The sequence below is a fragment of the Lacerta agilis genome, chromosome 8 (assembly GCF_009819535.1).
Source record: "Lacerta agilis isolate rLacAgi1 chromosome 8, rLacAgi1.pri, whole genome shotgun sequence".
Taxonomy (NCBI): Eukaryota; Metazoa; Chordata; class Lepidosauria; order Squamata; family Lacertidae; genus Lacerta; species Lacerta agilis.
This window is the reverse complement of record NC_046319.1, coordinates 47651991-47673622: the sequence shown is the minus strand read 5'-3', so window position 1 is coordinate 47673622 and position 21632 is coordinate 47651991. Positions and strand designations below refer to the sequence as shown.

The 21632-nt window shown below is 40.5% G+C and overlaps 1 protein-coding gene across 4 annotated transcripts in view; it reads left to right on the top strand.

The window, feature by feature from the left end:
• Positions 1 to 3148: 3148 nt before the first annotated feature.
• The window catches only part of SLC7A6 (solute carrier family 7 member 6), a 30262-nt gene continuing 11778 nt past the window's right edge, over positions 3149 to 21632 (top strand). For 2 of the 4 annotated variants that reach the window (XM_033157230.1, XM_033157227.1), the window contains exons 1-4: positions 3149 to 3296; positions 7645 to 7797; positions 12329 to 12897; positions 17231 to 17356. In XM_033157230.1, coding sequence (XP_033013121.1) covers positions 12366 to 12897; positions 17231 to 17356 — 658 coding nt within the window. In that variant the 5' untranslated portion in view covers positions 3149 to 3296; positions 7645 to 7797; positions 12329 to 12365. Of the gene's footprint in view, positions 3297 to 3442; positions 3521 to 7644; positions 7798 to 12328; positions 12898 to 17230; positions 17357 to 21632 lie in introns of those variants that run through there. The other 2 variants (XM_033157229.1, XM_033157228.1) reach the window with 2 other exon arrangements.

The following is a 21632-nucleotide window of genomic DNA, read 5'->3' as shown; positions in this document are numbered from 1 at the left end:
GTACTTCCAAAATCCAGGCTGCTGGACAAGTGGTGGCATGGACTCTGTCACAGAGAGCTGCTTCTGAGGCCTGATGAAGGCTGCTGGCCAGGTACCTTCTATTAGCCCCGCTTCTGTTGAAATATCAGTTACTTTAAAGGGCCACTGTCCTAGTCTGTAACTTTAGGCTTGGAGCTGGTGAGGGCTGGATAATAAACTCTGGATAATTCTCAAGTCTTCACTGCCACTCAGCTCAGTGTCCAGCAAGTAGTTGGTATGTTGATTCCTGCTCATTTGTTTGCTAACTTTGTACCCCAGCTTTCCACCAATCGGTGCTCAATGCCCATAATACAAATCCAATAAAATATAACAAATTATAGTAAAACAATAGAATATAAAGTGAAAAAGGTAAAAATGAGATAATTGAAATACCAATAAAATCATTTGTTAAAACCACTTAACACATATTTGTAAATCATTGTATTTATTTATAAGTATTTATGAAGCATTCAATATATATATTTTAAAAATCTCTTAGCAGTCTGCCACATAAAAATAAACAGTATCATTAAAACAAAAATTCAGCATAAAATGAGGATGACTACTGCTGAAACAACATCTAAGTTTTGCTTTAAAGGAGTCTCCAGTCTGAAATGCACAGGGAACTGTCCATGGTGCCACTGAAACCTTGTCTCCTGTTGCTTAAAACAGAACAACTGTGTTTTAGATCATGACCAAGATAGCTTGCTGTCTGGGCATGGCAAAGGGCAGGATAGCACCCCATTCCTTGTTCAGAAGCCAAGCGCTTTCAATGCTAGTGATGAGGCAGTGTCTTCCATGGCACCTGAGGGCAGCAGACTAGCTTAGGGATTGCAGGTCAGGTTAAGTCTTCTTCTTCTCTGGCAATCACTCGTAGCCGAGTAAGATTGTCTTCCATAAACACAGTTTTAACAATGAGTCCAATGAGACTCATTGGAGGCCAATTCTGGATCCACATGTCCTTCCACAGTGGGGACATTGTGTGAATTTGCCAAGCGTGCCTTCCTCTAAGCATGTTTCTCCCTTACATAGGGCACCTTTTCTAGCCCCTCCCCCTTTCCGGGGTGAGCAGAGTGGATCCTAAAAAGGGCTGCTCAGTCATGGATACAGCTGCCAAGCTGCTCAACTGCCTCATTCCTTGAGTCAGAACGACTGAATCTGTATCCACCGCCCATGTGCCGGTTCATGACTAGGGGCTTCCAGATTTCACGATCCTTCCCCCATTACCATTTGCCGATCACCATGGGACTTTGGGGGTTTGGGTTTGGGATGGGGTTCTGGAAGATGCCTGTGTGTGAATTTGTTTTATGTGTGTAGATCAGTGCACGCTGACCAACAGTCAGTCTTCACAGTAAGGCTCTGTTCCAATGGCATGAGTAGTCACGACTGGTAGATTCTTATCTGCTGCAGCCTTCATCTCCCTTCACAGCAATTGTAACATGCCACTTGTTATCATCCGCCTGTTCTGCTGTTGAGGACTTCTTGGAACATTCTTTGTCTAGCTTCTTCCCTTTGACCTTACCACCTTGGGTGACCCTGCTGGGAGTACAAGATTCCCGATGGCTTCACTCACAAGGGTCATAGGAATGTGCAAGCTCACTCACCAGGACAAGGTGATGGTCCAGCAAGTGAGCCAGGTTAAGTAGCACACAGTGCTCTGTCTTTGAGCACTGTGCTGCTCCAGGCCCCACTCTTTCTAATGGTAGGGCTGGCTCTGAGCCACTCAGAAAGGCAGTGCCTTTCTCTTGTCCTATTGTATGTAGTTAAGCTTAGAGACATATAGTAAACTGCTTACTACTTTCCTGTTTGCCCCTGCTCTTCCTTTCTGTTGTTTCCTGTCATGAATTTTAGATTGTAAGTTTCTTGGGGAAGGGATACTGGTGAGGATATCTTGTTTTTCTTTTTAATATTCACACAGTGCATTTTGCTATTACATTGTAAATGGTCACCGTGTTCATTATATTATTGATTTATTATTGTATTGTTTATATTTATTGACTGCCTGGGGTGGCCGTTTTACATATGTTGACTGCAATCCTATCCAAGTTTATTCAGAAGTAAATACCGTTGCATTCAATGGGACCTGCTTCCAGATAAGTGTGCCTAGAACTGCAGCCTTAAACTTTACTTGATTTGTCAGACTCAGGAGATGGAATAAGTGAAGAAGAGATACATGTATTAAAGGCAGAGAAACAATATTGCTTACAAAATTAGAAACCCTTAATGTTAAAAATAAATATTATTTTACTAAAGAAGGGAACTGTCAACTTAAATTTCTGTGCAGCTGGTGTAGAACTAAGTTCTCTCCCAAACACATTATGCCTTTTAAACTCTTTTCTTTACAACGAAAATCCATGCTCCTCTGCAATGTGCTTAAATATAATCAGTCTCTTCCCCCCCCCTTTTTTTAACATGCCGAGTCAGTCACCATGTCTAGCCCTAACATACCTCACAGGGCAGTTGTGAGGACAAAATACTAAAGGGAAGGGAATCCTGCACATTGCGGCAGAAAATCTCTGTAATAAATTGTAATAAATCCATCTGGCAAGGGATGCTTTAGCAGAGATTCTTGCATTGCGGGGAGTTGGACTAGATGAACCTTGGGGTCCCTTTCCAACTCTACAATTCTATGTAATATAGTTTTGATGAAAAATTGTAACAATTTGTTTGACTTCGCTACAAATGTGCTGTTCCTCCTGTAGTTTGGGGTGTGCCCATCTATTTACCCACCTGATAACTTTCACGTTTTATTAGGAATAAACCCTGCTGACTCCAATGGGGTCTGTGCCAAATCTTTTCACCTTTTCTTGTGAAAATGTAAACGCCTCCTGTGCCTTGCTCCCCTTCTTCAACGCTTTCTCTCTCGTGGTTTTGCGATGGTGGTGTTGCTTTTTCGACCTGAGAAGCCAAAATAGCCCGCCCGGCCTTTCTGTCGAGAGGCTGCGAGAAGCTAGGAAGACACCAGAGGGAGCCGGAGGTGGGAGGAGCCCCGCCAAGGCCTCCGCCTGCGCTGCTGCTGCTGCTACCACCAGCACCACCCCCAGGGCGGCCTTCTTCAGGCGAGCGCCTCAGCCGCGGCGGGGCGGGGCCTTGGGCCGGCAGCCCAGCTCCTTCGCCGCCCAGGCTGAGCTGAAGGGGGAAAACAAAACAAGGCGAGAGGCGGAGGAAGCTGCTCGGCTAGAGGTCGCCCGCGCGGGAGGAGGCGGCAGCAGACAGGCTGCCCGGCTTGCTGGCTGGCGTTCTCGCCTGAGCATCCCTCCGGCTCGGCGGGGCGTGAGGTGAGCGAGGAGGAGGAGAAGCGAGGCTTAAAAGGGGAGCGGAGAGCCAATGTGGGCTGGGTGCCGGGATGGCGGTGCCTCTGGGATTCACCTCAGAGGCAGCGGGTGGGACGATGCGGCGGCGGAAGGAGACCGGCTTTCTTCTCTCTTTTTTTTCCTGCGCCTCTCGCTCGCTGCCTCCGAGGTCCCGTTTCTCTTTATCACCAGTGCAGGCGCCACAAAAGGTTTTATTTTATTTTATTTTATTTTGGGTGTCAGGGCAGCGCGAGGAAGGTGGCCGGTGACTCAGGCCGGCCCTTCCATTAGGCAGCGGGTTTGGGGGGTATGTGTGTCTGTGTGTTTCAAGTGTTGAATATTCGAATTGAATATTATTTATTTATTTATTTATTTATTTATTTATTTATTTATTTTCTGATTGATGTTATTATCTGCTGTTACCACCACTAGGAATAGGAGAGTCAGGGTTTTCTGCCTCTGGTGCCCAAATCACTCGACAACAGTAGGGGACGTTTTTATGGGGCCAACTGAAATGTTGTCAAATGGTGTGCAAGCTCCGAAGTCCTCTAGGTTTTTTCTTCAGTCTTCCCTAGAAGGCAGGCATAAAGCAAAATGGGGTGGGGGCAAGAGAAAGAGGAAAACTTGGCTGTCAGGGGAAGGCCTCAGTTAAGCACCAGCTTCATTTTTCTCTCTTCTCCTGCACATGCTAACATCTAAGCCCAGCCTTCGCCAACTTGGTGCCCTCCAAACATTTTGCTCAGGGCTGGTGGAAGTTGTAGTCCAAACAACTGGAGGGCATGAGGTTGTCAAAGGCTGATCCGACTTGAGGAAGAGTTCTGGACAACTTGGAAGCTTGCACACTTATTTTGTGATGTTTTGGTTAGTCTAATGTTTGTTTTAATTTTTGCAAGCCAACTGGAATCCCACTTCTGGGGGAAAAGTGGAATATAAATATAACAATAATTAATGCAGCTATTTTTTGTGTAAAATAACTTGAATAGTCTGTAGGTGCTGTACACTTTTACTGGGGTGGGGCACCTTTTGGTCCCAGACAGCAAGGTGTTCTGAGCAGGCCCCTGTGAGGGGCTCTCATCCCCTGCCCCTAAACAATGCCCATGGACAACAGTTTAGGAATCCCTGCACTAGTGGAACCTAACACCTGCAGCTGAGGACCAAGGTACTTTGGGTTGGATAGATAGATGGCAGCTCCTGTTCCTTGTTGCATCCAAGTCCACGTACAAGTGAATGGGAGTTTTTGTTTGCTTTCTTGTCCACTTTTCACCATGAGGTTCCAGGGCAATTAAAAAATACAATATTAAAATCAGTAAAAATGACTCATATTCAGAGGGAAAGGGTGGGAACTACCAATAGGGGCCCTTTCTGAGCGTAACATTTTAGAAGGTCTGAATAGAGTTTTCCCCATTCACTTGTATGGAACAGGGGATAAGGGGCTGCTGCCCCCTATTTTTCTTTATTTCAGATTTTGTATACCACTGTTTATGAAAAAGCCAGGAAACCAAACAACAAAATAAAGCAACACAGTATGAAAAGCAAAACATCAGCATAGTAGTAGTAGTAGTAGTAGTAATTAATTTATTATTTATATGCCGCCCATCTGGCTGGGTTTCCCCAGCCACTCTGGGCAGCTTCCAACAAAAGATTATAAATACTTTAAAACATCATTCATTAAAAACTTCCCTAAACAGGGCTGACTTCAGATGTCTTCTAAACGTCAGATAGTTGTTTATTTCTTTGACATCTGATGGGAGGGTATTCCAAAAGTAAGATTCCACTCAATACTCTTCCACTCACTCAATATCTACACAAATTCCAAACCCTTTATTACACTTGTACTTACACCAGCACACATTCACCCACACTTAAACACACAACGAAACACACTTTCCTTCACTCTCATCAATTCTGGTCGCAACAGTCCTCGGGATGCGATACAAAAGGACCATACTATATCACTGGCAGCCTAGCACTAAAATAAATGGGCTCTCTTTTACTTGGAGAGAATGAGGAAAAAGGAGCTGAGAGATAGCTGTGGTGAAACAATTATCTTATCTACTTTCCCAGAAAATATTCCTAGGCGCCAGAGATTGTATCAATATATTTTGCTACCCTCGGGGTTAAAAAATAATGTTGCTGTTCCCTTCACCATCTGTATGAAAGAGTGGGAGAGATGAGGTAAAGGGACATACAATTGTAAGTTGCATTGAAACATTTTATATGTAAGTGACAAATGGATGAAATAAATACATACTACCACTACAACTAAAAGGGAGACTGCAGCATGGAGGAAAGTACACAATCAACAAACACACACACATATTACACTTTGTTGTCCTAGGAGCCTAGAGATGGGGGGGGGGGGAGGGATCATTTTCTCCCTTTCAGGATGATTGAAAACAGCTGTTTACACATGCACAGTTGTGTGTGCATTGACTTCCATGTATTCGAGAACCCTATGTGATGGCAGTAGCAGGTCACATAGAAGCCTATGTGTACAAAAGTGTATGCATAAAGCCCCACCCCCCATTTGTTGAAGTACTACTAATTACATGAATGACTGATGGGACACATGATGCCAGGGGCAGGACCAGGGGATGTGGTTCTGCTCCCTTTAGTTGTGTTTAATGTTACACATAGAGAGCAACTTGTGAAGAGCTAATGAGGGCCATGGAATTCATGTATTCAAAGCCTGCAGCTTCATTGTCTCTGTTCTTTGTACTGATAGCAATGCTTTGCATCTTTTTAAAAGGGATATCAGCAACTGGAGTACCTTGAGTCAAATCTGCTTTTTTAAAAGATGCTACCTGTCATACCACAATTGCCAGATGGAAGGCAAGTGACCTGTGGAGAAGTGGCACCTTTATTGAAGGCTATTCAGGGAATGGGGCAAACTGGCCCACCACCCCTCAATCCATCTTAAGCTGGAAAACTAGTTGGTGCTGACCATGACCATAGAAACATATAGGATGGTGTATATGTATTGCATTGGAATGGTTTTTAAATATATTGTTTTCAAGAACTTGCAGCCTGATTATAATTGTGTTTCACTGGAAAGTAGAGTCCACTGAAATCAGTAGAAAATATTTCTGAATAAAGTGACTTGAGTTTAGGGTATTAGTCTGACAGCACCCTGCAGATGCTCACAAATCAGGCACCTGATTCCTGTGCCAGAATGATTAAGTCTGTCTAATTAGTACTTTCCTTTCTTTTCCTGCCTTCCCACTGTGCCATTCTGTCACCTTGTGTATCTTAGGATACATTTACTCTTCCCATTTTTTATCTACATAGGAGTTCTGCTAATTTACACGGCACAGATCCATACTTCCTCTATGATGACAAGTGTCAGGTCTGCGTTGGGTTGCTCACGAGCAAGCAGGCATGAGTCCGAACTGCCTTTTAACAGTTTTATTGTGCAAACTACCGGTATTTACAGTGCAGAGTGCTGAAAAACATGACCGTATCAGTTGCTAGCAGAATCCGGGAGTGGCCCCTTCCAGCTGGGACCCCAACGTAAGAGTTTTGGTATCCGAAATCTCCGCCTCCCCTCCTTGCGTTTCACCCCTCTGTGCACTTGGGGCGACAGAAATGGCGTGTCTCCCTCCTCACCCGCTGAGCGAGGGGGGTGCAGGGTCTCCAACATCCCCAGAGCCTCTGCTCTCAAGCCTCTGAGCTGCATCCCCCTCCCCACTAGAGACACCGCTGCTTCCTCTGCTGGAAGAGGAGGTGCTGCTGGTCAGGTGGGGCCGGGGCTCTCTGTAGCATCTCAAGCCCTTCCACCAACCTGCGCTGAGCTGGGGACAGTTCCCTGACAATAAGCAACCTTCTTTTGCTTTAGTTTGATAGTAGGAACACGGGTGACACTGTGGTCTTAACCACTGAGCCTCTTGGGCTTGCTAATCAGAAGGCTGACATCCTCACGATGGGGTGAGCTCCCATTGCTCTGTCCCAGCTTTTTCCAACCTAGCAGTTTGAAAGTTTGAAAGCACACTAGTGCAAGTAGATAAATAGGTACCACTGCGGTGGGAAGCTAAATGGCATTTCCGTGTGCTCTGGCTTCTGTCACAGTGTTCCATTGATCCAGAAGCAGTTTAGTTATGCTAGCCACATGACCCAGAAAGCTGTCTGTGGACAAATCCCAGCTCTCTCTGCCTGAAGTGAGATGAACGCGACCTTTGACTGGACTTAACCATCCAGGGGTCCTTTACCTTTACCTTTACCTATCTTAGTTTGGTAGTAGTTTCACTTATGCCAAAAAAATGCTATGAATATTCAGCACAGTCCTTATTTATTTTAGTCCACTTTATTGAGATCCTAATACTTGTATATTCTACAGAATATATTATGCTGGTTCATGAGACAGAAGGAGAGAGCACTGTGACCAGCTACTGATTTCTGGGAAGCCAGTTTTTAAAAATGCTGGAATTGTTGATGCTGTTGTACAAAGTTTGGAGCTAGTGTGCAAGCCGTTGTACAAGCCATTCAATCAGTAAGTACATAGTAACTGACACAAAATTAACATTGGAGATTTGTGTGTGTGTTGTCATTATAGTTCCTGCTATAAATCCACCGTGAATTGTGTATTCAATTTTTTTATTTTAGTTTTTGGTGTAAATAGCATTAATGGGCCTTCCCCCATCTTCCAATTTATTCAAAAGTATTCAAAAACACCTAGAATTTGTAGGTTTTTCACTGCCCCCCCATATTTCATTGTCGTGTACTGTATTGTGATACCTTTAGTCTGAGAACACAAATTCTTTATGAATGTTTGCCAAACAGCAGCAAAACCATCTCTGAATTTGAGGGGTGGGGTGGGGTGGTTTCATGTTTGAGGTTTGATTTCTGTTGCTTGTTTATTAGGATGCCTTCCTGATAGAAAGTGTTTGTTACTGAAAATAGCATGGAGAGCTGATATACCTCGCCCCACAAATGGATTGTCCAAAGTTAGCAATCAGCTTTTCTGTTATTCTTATTTTTACTGTTATTACTATTTATTGAATTTGTATACCACCCTCCACCTGAAGATCACAGGGTGGTTCACAACATAGTGCAAATATATAATAAAAACAAAAACAAAAATATATAATAAAAACAAAAACGAGAACAAAAACATTTAAAAGGATATAGAATGTTAATCAGCCAAAGCCCTGGTTAAATAGGAGCATTTTTGTCTGGCACCTAAAGATATATCATGAAGGTGTCAGGTGAGCCTCCCTGGGGAAAGCATTCCACAAACAGGGAGCCATTCTGCACATTAGTTTGTACTTTGAGGTACAGCCTTTCTTGCAATTGACAATTTCTCTGTCTGTTTACCTGGGAGCTGGTTCACACATACAGTGGTACCTCGGGTTGCATACGCTTCAGGTTACATACTCTGCTAACCCAGAAATAACGCTTCAGGTTAAGGACTTTGCTTCAGGATAAGAACAGAAATCGTGCTCTGGCGGCGCAGCAGCAGCGGGAGGTCCCATTAGCTAAAGTGGTGTTTCAGGTTAAGAACAGTTTCAGGTTAAGAATGGACCTCTGGAACGAATTAAGTACGTAACCAGAGGTACCACTGTATAGTCATGAATGTCTCTGCCCCTATTTATTCAATTTCTTACTCAAAAAAGAATGCGAAGGACCATGAAAATTTCATCTCAGTTGTTAATTCTAGTTAATTCTAGCTGAAAGCAAGCAAATACAGTATACAGGTAGTATATACTGATTTTCAGGTGTTTTTCTGTAGACTCAACACAGTAACAATGGAAAGATGACTGAACCAGTGAAACTGACCGCCCAGAAAGTTACAGGCCTCTGGGCTGATGATAAAGTACAGCCATTGTTTGGTGTAGAAGTATTTCTCTTAATCTTTTATTATGATTACGATATTAGGAGCAAGCTGTGGGATTGTGTGTTCCATCCCTCTATATGGCACTTACTCATTTCACCCTCCCTCTCATAGCTTTAACCATGGTCAAGGATTTATGCCTATACTAATCTTGGGCATGGTCAATGCTAACCCATGTACCCATTGTAGTCAGGGTTTGGAAAGCCTATTCAAGAGAGAACATGGTTAGAGGATGCATGGCTAATGCTGGTGCAGACATAGGCTGTCTGAGGAATGGCAAGAGCAATCTTTATGCATGAAAAGAGGATGTGCATGATACAATAAATGTTGACAGTCAGGAACATTACAACTGTGTCCCCTGAAAGAGTTTTTGGTGTTTTTTTTTAAGAGAAACAATAATGTGAGGTATTCGTGATGTTGATATAGAATAAATTGGGAAAGAGTAGCAATTCAGCTGCAGACAGCAGAAGTATAACTGAGAATAGTACTGCCTTCTGTTGCTTCAAAGGGAAATGCATTCTATTGTGGTTTTCTTTTCACAAGAGGAGCTCAGGTTACTTACGGTATGTGACACCGACTGCTAAAAATAACAATAGGTTTATTTGTGAAGCAGTGGTGTTTGCTAGACTTAACATAAGTCAATTTTTTAACAACTGGTTTGATCAGATATGATGCAACACTAGTTAAAGTAAAGGCAGAAAGTTCCCCCCTCCCCAGTGTATGAAAGAGTTTGTCTCTTACAGCATTGAACTTCCAGCTGGTAGGTTGAAAGCCCCAAGTGGATCACAGCCTTATCAGGAATGGTCACCTTTTTTTTGTTTAAGATCTGTTTAAAGAGTAGGTGAAAGAAAAGGGAGAAAGAGATAGTAGAACAGAAACGACAGGTAACCCACTCCCAGCCCCAAAGTGAGTCTTGTATGTGTGTCCTATATCTAAAAAGGTTGACTATTGCTTCCTGATATGATATTACCCTTTCTGTGGTTTTTATTTTTAGGCATATTCTGTTCATTATTTATGTATTTATTTGTTTTATTAGTTGCCTAATGTAAAAATAATTTCTAGGCGACTTACAAAGAGAATAAAAACAAGGAGTTCTAAACCTAGCAACCATTAGTATGGTAATAAAACAACCTCAAGAACCAAATGAACAGAATATGGTCCGTGATAACCCATCACAATCTACCAGATGCCTAACAAATGTTCCTTAATTAACCTGTGCTATGATTATAATCAGAAATGTCTGATTTTCTAGACAGTGCATTAATTCAGAGAATGCATGCCTAATTGGATGATTTTACTGATGGATGTCTGGAATGTGATAAAAGCCAAGCTTGATATGAAGGGGGCTTGTGTAAGAGCAGTGCTTTGTGGATGGTGCTCTAAAAATGCAAGAGAACATTCCTAATGTAAGTTAAATATAACAAATGGGCTGTGTGTACATATTTATCTTGCCTTATTGTAAAGCACATCAACTCCAGAGGTATGGTTCCATAAATACTTGTCCCTTCTGGATTTTGTGTTTTCTGTGCTGTCTGGTTGTGACCTCAATTAGTATGCTTCCTAAGTGGGGCCTATTTGGAGATGACATTTTTCTGCACTGAGATAATTTCAATGTCAGAAGACATTATGTGTAAAATGGCCTTATTTTTGAAGTTTCTGTAGCTGAACATAGAAAGCTGCCTTTACATGCTCTACCCAACCCAGTATGGGGTTGTATCCAGTGCCAGTCCTCCTCTGAGTAGAGGCTTGAAAATCAATGGCCATGACTAACTTGATCCATTAATTTTGATGGAGTACTGTGAGTAAAACTTAGATACAACCCATGAACTATTTATGTTTGCTGGCAGTGGCTTTCCAAGGTCTTAGACAATATCTCCACCCCCATCGTTCTGCCCGGACACTGAGGTCCAGTGCCGAGGGCCTTCTGGCGGTTCCCTCACTATGAGAAGCCAAGTTACAGGGAACCAGGCAGAGGGCCTTCTTGGTAGTGGCACCCGCCCTGTGGACTTATAGAAGACATCTGAAGGCAGCCCTGTTTAGGGAAGCTTTTAATGTTTAATTGCATTTTAATGTTCTGTTGGAAGCCGCCCAGAGTGGCTGGGGTATAAATAATAATAATAATAATAATAATAATAATAATAATAATAATTTTATTTACATCCTTACAATTTGTGATTCCTTAACTGGATATCCAGGGGGTGGAACCAGGGATCTTGTGCAAACAATGCATCTCTAGCATTGAACTATGGTCTCTCCTCAAAGCTAAAGCTTAAGAATGGGGCAAAACCTTCACTTGCCAACCCTCCCAGGGTGGATGCCCCACACTCTGACTCATAGAACTTTGTACTTTAGGTTGGAGAACATAAGCAATGTCAGGAGTATTTCTCAAGCAATGGAAGACTTCTGCTGTTCTTCTTGTTCCACAGCATAAGCCTCTTTCCAAAGCCGCCTGAGAATCCAGAGGTTTTGGGGAAGAGATTGATGGCAAGAACAAATAATAGTTGGCTAGTAAGCCGCACCAGCATTTGTGTACTCCTGGAAGAGGGTGAGCAGTATTGTGATTGCAAATAAATCTTAATTTCTAGGAGTTGCTTGAAAATCCTTGGCTCCAGTAGTTATAATAATACAGCAAGCAGTAAATGAATAATTATAGCAATAGGCACTTGTGACATTACTTTAATACAGCCTTGCAAGTAAGTCCACAAAGTTTACTAGCTTGTCTTCCCAGACACACACCTTTTGAGATTGAACTATTTTGCAGCTTACTAAAACTTTCCTGTCTTATTGGAGGCAATTCTTGCCCACTACAGACAAGGCATGTGGCTATTTACAGGCCTGCTTTAAGACTCAATTTTGTGCAGGCTTTGGAGTGAAACTTTTAATGAGTAATTACCAGAGATCTGCTACAAAGACACTTGTGTAATGTGTGCTGTACTTACTGTGATGAAGCATTTTAATACTTTATAGTTTAAAATTGGTTATGAGCAGTAGTCCTGTAATAAATGCTTCAATGCTGCTTTTTGGTTACCGGTATATGACTAATTATATCCCATCTTTCACACTATAAATCAATAATGTCTCAGGTTTATTTTGCCTTGTTTGTTTATAGCTTTAATACCTTACTAATAGCCAATAGAGCTCTCAAAAAGTTAACTGCCAGTATTTAATTGTACCTTTCTCTTTTTTGTAGTTTGGGGTTGGCATTGCAGTGGATACATGCGAATATCATGATGGAAGAGAGAGAGAATTTTTCACCTCTGAATTCACTGACTGAATATTACCCAATTAAGGAAGCAGACAAAATAGATCAAAGTGGCAATACTCAAAGAAATGAAGGAAACCAAGGAACAATGCAGCTGAAAAAGGAAATCTCTCTTCTTAATGGGATTAGCCTAATAGTAGGAAACATGATTGGTTCAGGTATCTTTGTTTCCCCCAAAGGAGTACTCAACTATAGTACATCTTATGGATTGTCACTAGTAATTTGGGCAATTGGTGGGATTTTTTCAGTGTTTGGAGCTCTATGTTATGCTGAACTTGGAACCACCATCACTAAATCAGGAGCTAGTTATGCATATATATTGGAGGCCTTTGGAAGCTTCATTGCCTTTATACGCCTGTGGACTTCACTATTGATCATTGAGCCAACCAGCCAGGCAATTATTGCAATAACATTTGCCAACTATATCGTGCAGCCTGTCTTCCCTTCCTGTCAACCTCCTTATATCGCTTGCCGAATTATTGCAGCGGCTTGTATATGTAAGTATTTTATTAACAAAAGTGCTGTCTTGATGTAGGTTTGGGAAAGAAAGGAGTCTATCTAGGCATCAGTTGCAATGATTCAACAGTCAAATATGCTTCCAAAACAGTTAAATTAGTTATGGCAAGATTAACGACAGAAGGAGCAGGGTTGAATTTGTCCCACTGTTTGCCCTGAATGGAGTCAAGCTCTTGTGAGCATTCCTGTTGAAAATCTGCAGAAGGGTAGAAGGTAGTTGCATAGTGCTCACCTCTACCCTCTCTCCTTCCTGTTCCCTCAAATTCAAATGTTAAATTAGACTAGAGGAAAGCAGCAGGCACTCCCAAGGGCCCTAATCTATTCCCAACAGGGGCTGAAGCTACCTATCCTAGAATCTCTGGTAGGAAACTGGTACACATAGGACTGAACTACATTAGTAAACAAAAAGTGTTTTATATGTGACTCCAGATGGCGCTGTGGGGTTCTGTCTTTCGCCAGTGTGATTTCCCACTGATGTTTACAAGCGTTTTTCTGAAACACTATTTTGATGTGTCTGGATCCAGCCATAGTGTTAATTTCCCACCATGGATTCTGGGACTATTTCATGTTAGGAACAGAATGAAGGTGCATGGAGGTTGCAAGCAGGGCTGTACTTGCCTAAATACCACTTGAATGCTTGAGATATCCTTAGTCTTGGGTAGCCAGAAATAGGACCAATAAAGTCTTGAGCTGAAGGCAGAAAATCTTCTAGCATTCCTAGGATTAGGAATTTCTTAGAGGAACCAACAAGGGCCAGTATATTATTTCCAACTTTAGCCAGCTCTGTGTGTTTCTGGAAGCTCAGAATTAGGACATGAAGATGACAGTGATTCCCTGTTTATTACCAACATCTGCTACGTGGAGAAATTATTATTATTATTTTGAATAGGAGTCTTCCATTTAGTTTGTGGTTAGGCGGAATGGATTTAAAAATAAAAAAAAAACTAGGTTCAGATCTTGAAATCCATATTTTCCCTGAACAACCATGCATACTAACTGGTTGCTATAACAGTGAGAACATTATTTAGTTTGCAACTAAATATAGCCTTTTACAACCTAGGAGCATAAGCCAGAACCTTTGGCCATGCAGCACACATGTCTCTTGCACTGCAAAATTTTGTCTGCTTAAGATATAACAGGCAGATTTTTGTTTGGCTCTCTCTGTACATATGCAAGGAGATTAGGCAAGATTACTTACTTGAAGGCTAAGACTGCAAACCTGGCACACTTACTGAAAGTAACTTATTGAAAGTGCTATGCACATTCACTGAATATGTATATGAGGAGACTAAGGAACTTTCCAGAAGCATTGGATAATTGTTAGCAGGGAAAACAGTTAGTAGGCAAAACAGGTAGATATCCATGGACTTTGACAAGAGTTGTTAAATATTCAGAATTTGCAACATCTTTTAGAATGCAGGTGAGAGGCAATGAAGTAGAAGTGCAAAATTGTTCATTTGAGCTTAGTGGACAATTGTAGTAAATTTTCCCTGGACAATTGTAGTAAGATACAGGAAAACATATTTTACATTCTGATGTTTATGGGGGGCATAGCATAATACAACATGGCACCACAACACAAGATTAGAGAAAGTACAATCATGGTGATTGTATTTCCATTTGAGGAAAAAATTAATCTGTTGAATTTCTGCCTAGAAAATAAGACAGAAGCAGTAAAAGTGCACTAAAGGGGAGGGGGAAACAGCAGCTCTTTAAGACCCTAAGGATTCCTATTACCTGGTGTCCAAACAACTCACTCATTGGCCATAGAACTGTCTTCACTCATTGGCTATAAATTCCTCATTTCACAGAAATCACTTAGAAGGGGATCTGTACATTTTGGTCCACACTTTTATTTGTAGGAGGACTTTAGACTTTTTAAAGTATTTTTTTCAGAGTCTGGGGTCCCTGCCTAGGTTCGCCAGTGAAGGCCTTTGTTGGCACCATGGTGCTTGTAGCCGGTTGGTTGGTGTCCCCTGGCTTATTGTGTTTGTTACTATACTTGAGATATTTCTTCTCATTATTTTCTCTTACAAAGAGAATAAGCCTTTAACTCTGTGTTGATCTGGATTCATTTCAATAGGTTGTAAAACCTTATTTAGGCTTTAATCCAAATGCATGAGGACACAAACTATGTAGGGGATGCATACACCATCCAGATGTGTAGTGCCCACTGCACTCCACTCCCAACCTTCACATTGAATGTATGACAGTCTCAGGATGCACATTTGGCTGAATGCACTTAGAATCACCCATCGTATCTTTCTGTTGAATGCACAATGGTTGGGAGTGGAGAGGTGTCGCACCACACCCCCTGCACAGTTTGTCCTTTCCTTGTTTGGCTGAATGCTTGACTGGGACTTCAGTGTAGACTTAGCATGTTTGGTTGTTTAAGATCTGAAGCTGATAACCATATAACAAAATCAGAAACTATGGTTAAATCAATACTTCAGCATTTTGTTTGAGTAGAGCTGTGAAGGGTGTGCACAGACAAAAGGCTTACACATATCTTGACTTGTTAAGACAAGATACAATCATCCAAATATGGCCGTTATTGTTCCTTTATTTTCCTGCTCCCTATTTGTGACTTGATTAGATTAACTAAATTCAAAAGTTGTGAATTTCCACATTTTATTTATTATTACCCTTACTGTCATGATGTATTTTCTGTTTCTTCATTTAGAGTGCTTTGAATTGGGGCAGCATTAAAAGCTACCGGTACTTTTTAAGTGGCTGAAATTCAGTGAAACTGGTTTGTCTTTTTTGAGCTTGCTGGGGAACTACACAGCCTGTCAACCTTTTCCTGGCAATTAGGATTTGAGTGGTTTTACCATTCTGACTAGAATTAACCCAGGATAGGAAAACATGTGCATAACTCTGGTTGGTGTGGTGATTTTTTTTTACTCACAGGAAGTCATGAAAATAGTCTCTCCCCAGGTCAGTGGAAACAGTGATGTGTTAGAATATTGACACATTATGGGTGTTTTAATTTTGGGGATTAAAATAGTTTTTATTTCAGGACAAACTCTTTGCCTTGATCTGTGATCTCAGGGGCTAGGAAGGAAAATGCAGTTGTGGATACCAAGTTGCGTAAAAACAAATAAATAAAAACTCTTCTGCTATACTGAGACAGAGAGATTTCATCATACTGTTGTTTACTGAGTAGTTTCATAAGTGCTTTGTGTTGTCATAAGATACTCCCTGTGTATCTAGTTTGGCTTGTCAAATAGAAACAACTTGAGTTGTAGGGCATAGTAATAAGTTGAGTAGCCTTTAGAAATGTTACTAGAAGTATCCTTTTTAATTTCAGCTTCTCGTAATCTAGAAGGCAGAAGAATTCTGCATTCAGATGATGTGATGCTTGCTGTGCTATAGTAAACCTGCCTCCTTTTAGTCAATCTCTTCCCATTTCATTGAGGAGTTCAGGACTTGCTGGAAAAAGATGAGACAGTCAGACTTTTTTTTTGTTTATAAGCAATTTTTATATTTTTGTGATGGCGGAAAATGTTTTTATTGCTTTCTATTTTTCTGAAATAATCAAGAATATGAGAATTAAGACATTCCAGATGGTTAAAGGAAAAGGAGCATTTAATTTTGCATTGCCTTTTGCATTGCTTTTTGCGTCTTCATTTTTTAGTAAATGTTTTTTAAATGCCACGAAAATGGTTCGATTAAGACGTTTCCCTAAACCATGGAACTACCCTTAATTTTTTCTAGCCCTTTAGGTCTAGTGGCTTGGGTTTTTTAACTACTATATTGTTGTCAAAGAGTTTTAAAGTGGTGATTCCTATTTTCAATAAGAAGGTTGTCATTTAAAATGTGTATTCATTTTCAATCTTCCTTCATTTCAAAGGTACAAGATTACTCCTAAGATGATAATTAGACTGTGAATTGGGCCAAGAAGTATTTTCATACCTTCTAGACCCTCTCCTTAGATGTGCATATGTCCTGAAATCCTTTCTCCTCTGCAGTTTGTTGGAAGTTAACCAACTGTTAAATAACAGTATCTGAAGAAGTGTGCATGCACATGAAAACTCATACCAAGAACAAACTTAGTTGGTCTCTAAGGTGCTACTGGAAGGATTTTTTGTATTTTTTTATTTTGTTAAATAACAGACAAGTTTTAGTAATAAAACTGTGTCTTTATAAATACAGTTTTTCCTTATCCTGATTTCCTAAGCCTATTTGCACAAATATGTAATTGTGACATGTTAGCTCTGGCATGGAAAAGAATTTCAAACCAATGACTGATTTAAAAAAAAACAAAAACAAAGCACTTTCTAATGCCTCCTTGCTTCCCTTTTTGTCTCCTAGGTCTTCTAACGTTTATAAATTGTGCCTATGTTAAATGGGGAACAAGGGTGCAGGATGCATTCACCTATGCCAAAGTCATTGCCCTTATTGTCATCATCATAACAGGAATTGTTAAACTAAGCCAGGGTAAGATTAATAGCTTAATGTGTAAAGGTTTGTACTGATCAGAAGAAAAATGTTAAGGAGCACTTACTGGGTTATTGATGAAATTCACAGCAGTTTCAGATCCCTTCAAAAAATAGGAAGCTTCAGGTATGGTATGTAACTAACTAACTTTCTAAATGAACCAACTTCTGCTTATAAAACTAGAGCTTGCATCTGTACTCTTAGGTAGGAATGAAGGCAAAATTGAAAATAAAAACCCACAGTAAGATAGTGACTTAACATAAATCTGGGGACTGAATTACTTGTGGTTTTACTCTGAAATTTAAAATCATATGTAAAATATACAGGTGTGGAAGCATGGAGGAGCAGCTTCTTAATGCTTTTACAGACACACCAGCTGCTCCCCTCCTCCCAATAAAAAATATCTGCATCCTTCTGCAGCTTCATTTTTGTTGTATTATGTATGCCCTTAAGTAGATAACTACACATGACAAAGTGTTGCATATAGCTGGGCCTCTAGTTTACTTAGTCATAGAAATATTAATTTAGTTTTATTCATTGATTTTATTAAAGTTCATTTATATCCCACCTTCTGTACCTCAGGGGTAGAGCACCTGCTTTTCATGTAGAAGATCTCATGTTCAGTTCTCAGTATCTGCAGATAGGACTGGCAAAGATGTCAGCCTGTCAGTCAGTCAGTGTAAGCAATACTTAGATGGATTGATGCAATAATCTGCTTTGGTATAAAGCAGCTTCCTATGTTCCATCACAGAACTCAAGGTGGTGTACGTCAAGTTACCAGGTGGCTTACCATCCAGGCACTGACCAGACCCAAATTTATTGGCTTTAACAGATGGCTGCATTAAGTTTTCTTAGACCATGCCCCCTAGGGCATTTTAGGCACTTCAGGCAGTTTATTTGCACCCTTAACAATACTCTATGTACATTTCAAAGTGTCTGCAGGTTTCTCGAAAAACTAAAATTTTCAGTGTATTTTTTGAAAAATTGTTTTTAGCCTTCACTGTTGTAGAAGAATAGCCTCTTTGACACATTCAGAGTAACTGGAACCTGTTTTCTAGTGAGTGTTTTAAGACACAGAAGTGGTGCCTGTTGGGACTGGTAAGGCAGAAGGCAGCAAGACTAGCAATAGGCGGAGCCAAAGCCAGTGACAGGTGGAGCCAACTAATTCCACTTTTGTTCCCACCCTCCTACCTGCTGAGTTCCACAAAGGCAACACTTGAAACTAAGGCAGAGGAAGTTGGCAGGCAGTGCCACCCCCTGGACTGGTTGTAAGAAGAAGAAAAATAGGCAGGTGGAGGCTGGCTGATGGCAGACTGAGGTTGCAGAGGGTAGTACCCCATTTCCCCTAATGGACCAGCCTCTCCTGGGGCACAGCAGTAGTGTTCTTACCAGGCCTTTGTAGATATTTCTCACATTTCAAGAAAAATAATGTATTTTTGCGGGGTGTGTGTGTGTGTAGGGAGTTTTATCCATATCTATACTGAAAAATTGGGACAGAAAATATACATTTAAAACAAAAACCAAATAAAATATAAAATCTGATCAAAATGTACAGGGAACAATCATCTTATCCAAAAACTGAAAACATAATCTGTGGCATTAAGTTGCTATAATTGTTAAATTTTATTTTGTCAAAGCTGTACATTATTTGAAAACCACTAAACGTTATATCTGTACAAAGGAAATATACCTCTTAACAGTAATATTTTGCTTCATAATTACATTGTGGTGAAGATTCTACAGCTAAACTGTTGCAAACATGCTCTGAATGGACTTTGATGCAAACATGTTTTAAATTCAGCCAAAGAAAAACTAATTCTAATAGAACCAATATAATATTACAGCTCAGTCTACATATCTTGGTAATTGTCATTAACTGTTTGAACTAAAAAACTGAATACAATTATGGGTGGTAAAATGCCATTCAGCTGTTGTTTGGCTTCCTTTTCTCCATTTCCTGTCAAATGTATTCTTTTAATTTTAGTTTTTTAAAAGATGACTGAACCTGAAAAAGCTACTACCTTAAGTAAACTGAGGCACTCACACAGAAACACTTAGAAACTTAAACTTCTTTCATTTTAATAACTGAATAACCATAGAGAGGGGAGCACATACTTTTCATGTACAAGGTTTTGTGTTCTTTCCCTGGCATCTCCAGTTATTAGGATCTTGGGTCGCAGGGCGCTCCCTCTTCCTGAGGCCTTGTAGAGCTGCTTCCAGTAAAAGTAGGGAACAATGTAGTACAAACTGATTTTGAAATTTCTCTCAGGTTGCAAAATGACTTGCTGTATGGCTTGAGATATTGCTGATTGAGAAGTAGAAGCTGAATGTGCTCTTGCGCATATGGCATTGGTTGTGCAGTTTTGTGGATGCTAACTGGTCCATAGAATTGACAGTTTTGTTTCATATTATAGGGGAGTACAAAAGGGTGGTGTTAGAGGGCTGACACCATGCTGTGGCTGCTTATTATCTCAAAGCACATGAACTAGATTCAGGTTTTTCCTTAAGGTATTATATATTACAAGAATGCCACTGCTGAGAAAAAAAAAGATAACTTCTTATTATGGGGTGAGGGGAGTTGCTGTGTTTTAGTGACTGGCTATGTTGAATATGCCTTGCTATGGCCTTACCAAAATGTATTATGTAGCTCGCTTCTGTTGAATCTAACCAAGTGGTCTACATGATCTAATGAGTACCTCAGGTTTATGTATGTGTAATTAATTTAAATCAGACACCAATCATCATTATCATCATCATCATCATCCTTGTGGTGGCAGTGGCTGATGGTGTGTGTGTGGGCTTAAACCCCTTAATTTCCAACTCCAAATTGGCTCTGTCTCCTCACCCAAATAACAGTTGCCATCCAAAGAAAGTTGTTAATGTGTACTGTATACATTGTACATGCAGCTCAGACTCCCTTTGTGTTTTTTTGCAGGAAGGGGTTGCAAAGCAGTTCCTTTGTTCAAGGAGGTTAAACACTTTCTAAATAGAATAGTTTGGTCAGTGTATTATAAGTGTGTCTTTTCTGTATTTTTGTTTTTAATGAAGTAAGTTTTTAGATCAAAGAAAACTGGACTCCCCCTGCCCTTCCAATTGCAATTAGCTGCCAGGGTGCGACTGAATAGAATGGAAATAGTGGTGGATAGGTGTTAATCCCCCCCCCCCCCCATGACACTATCCTGATGAACTCTCACTCTCACTCTCTCTCTCTCACTCTCTCTCTCTCTCTCTCTGTGTGTGTGTGTGTGTGTGTGTGTGAGAGAGAGAGAGAGAGAGAGAGAATGCTATTAGCACAGGGAGAGGGAATTATTAAACCTCCCACTGTAGTCTTAGTCCTATCCAGGCTTCTCCAGCAGCAGCTATTTACATTAGAAAAATGTTTGCACATTAATTTATTTAACACAGTTTATAATGTATATCACTTGATTGTAATAGAACCTCAAAGCAGTTTATAGGAAGAGAATTGCTTTGATACAACTAACAACATGTTGAGTTTGGCCCTGAGCTACCCTATGCACCTAAGTGTAATACTTCTGTTACTTTAACACCAGGTTGATCCCAGAGCCAGTCATATTAAGGGCATTTTCAAGCAGCCTATGTGACCTTTATGTGCAGATTGCTGACAAGAGTGCACCAAAAAGCAAAGATCACATAGCACTTTCCTCCTCAGCCATGTTTTTCCTATTGTCTATTGTTCAACTTTACACAACTGAGCTTGCTGACATGTTTTCCCCATGAGCTATGGTATCCTAACTATTGTAGGTTTACTGTATCAGGGTTTTCACCTTTATTATTGATTTTTTAAAACAAGCTTTGTTTCCTGTTTATTTTGGAAGCATTCTTATTATGCTGACTTGAGAAAATAGGAAGTCTGCATTTCTACTATGCCAAACTACACACTTCTCTATTTTAGAAGGACTATATGCCATGTTCTTTCCTTATCCGTTGGGCCTGTGCAGAACAATAAATGTAACACAATGTGGTCTTCTAGCAGTATGATTTTTGCTTTTAATATAACTCTTTATCCATCACTGTTCAAACTTGGCTACTATTCCATCTTCCCAATGCTTTATAAGGAGATAAAGTGGTGAATATGATGAGAATAGATAGCTATGCTGTGATATTCTTAAATATTGAACAGATTTCTAAATGAGACACTGCAATGTTTTTAAAAGCTACTTTTGCAGTGATTGCCAAATAAAACCAATTAATTTTAAAAGCTACCTTTGTGAAATTGCTTTTATCCAGCTTAAAAACACACTTGGAAAACATGCCA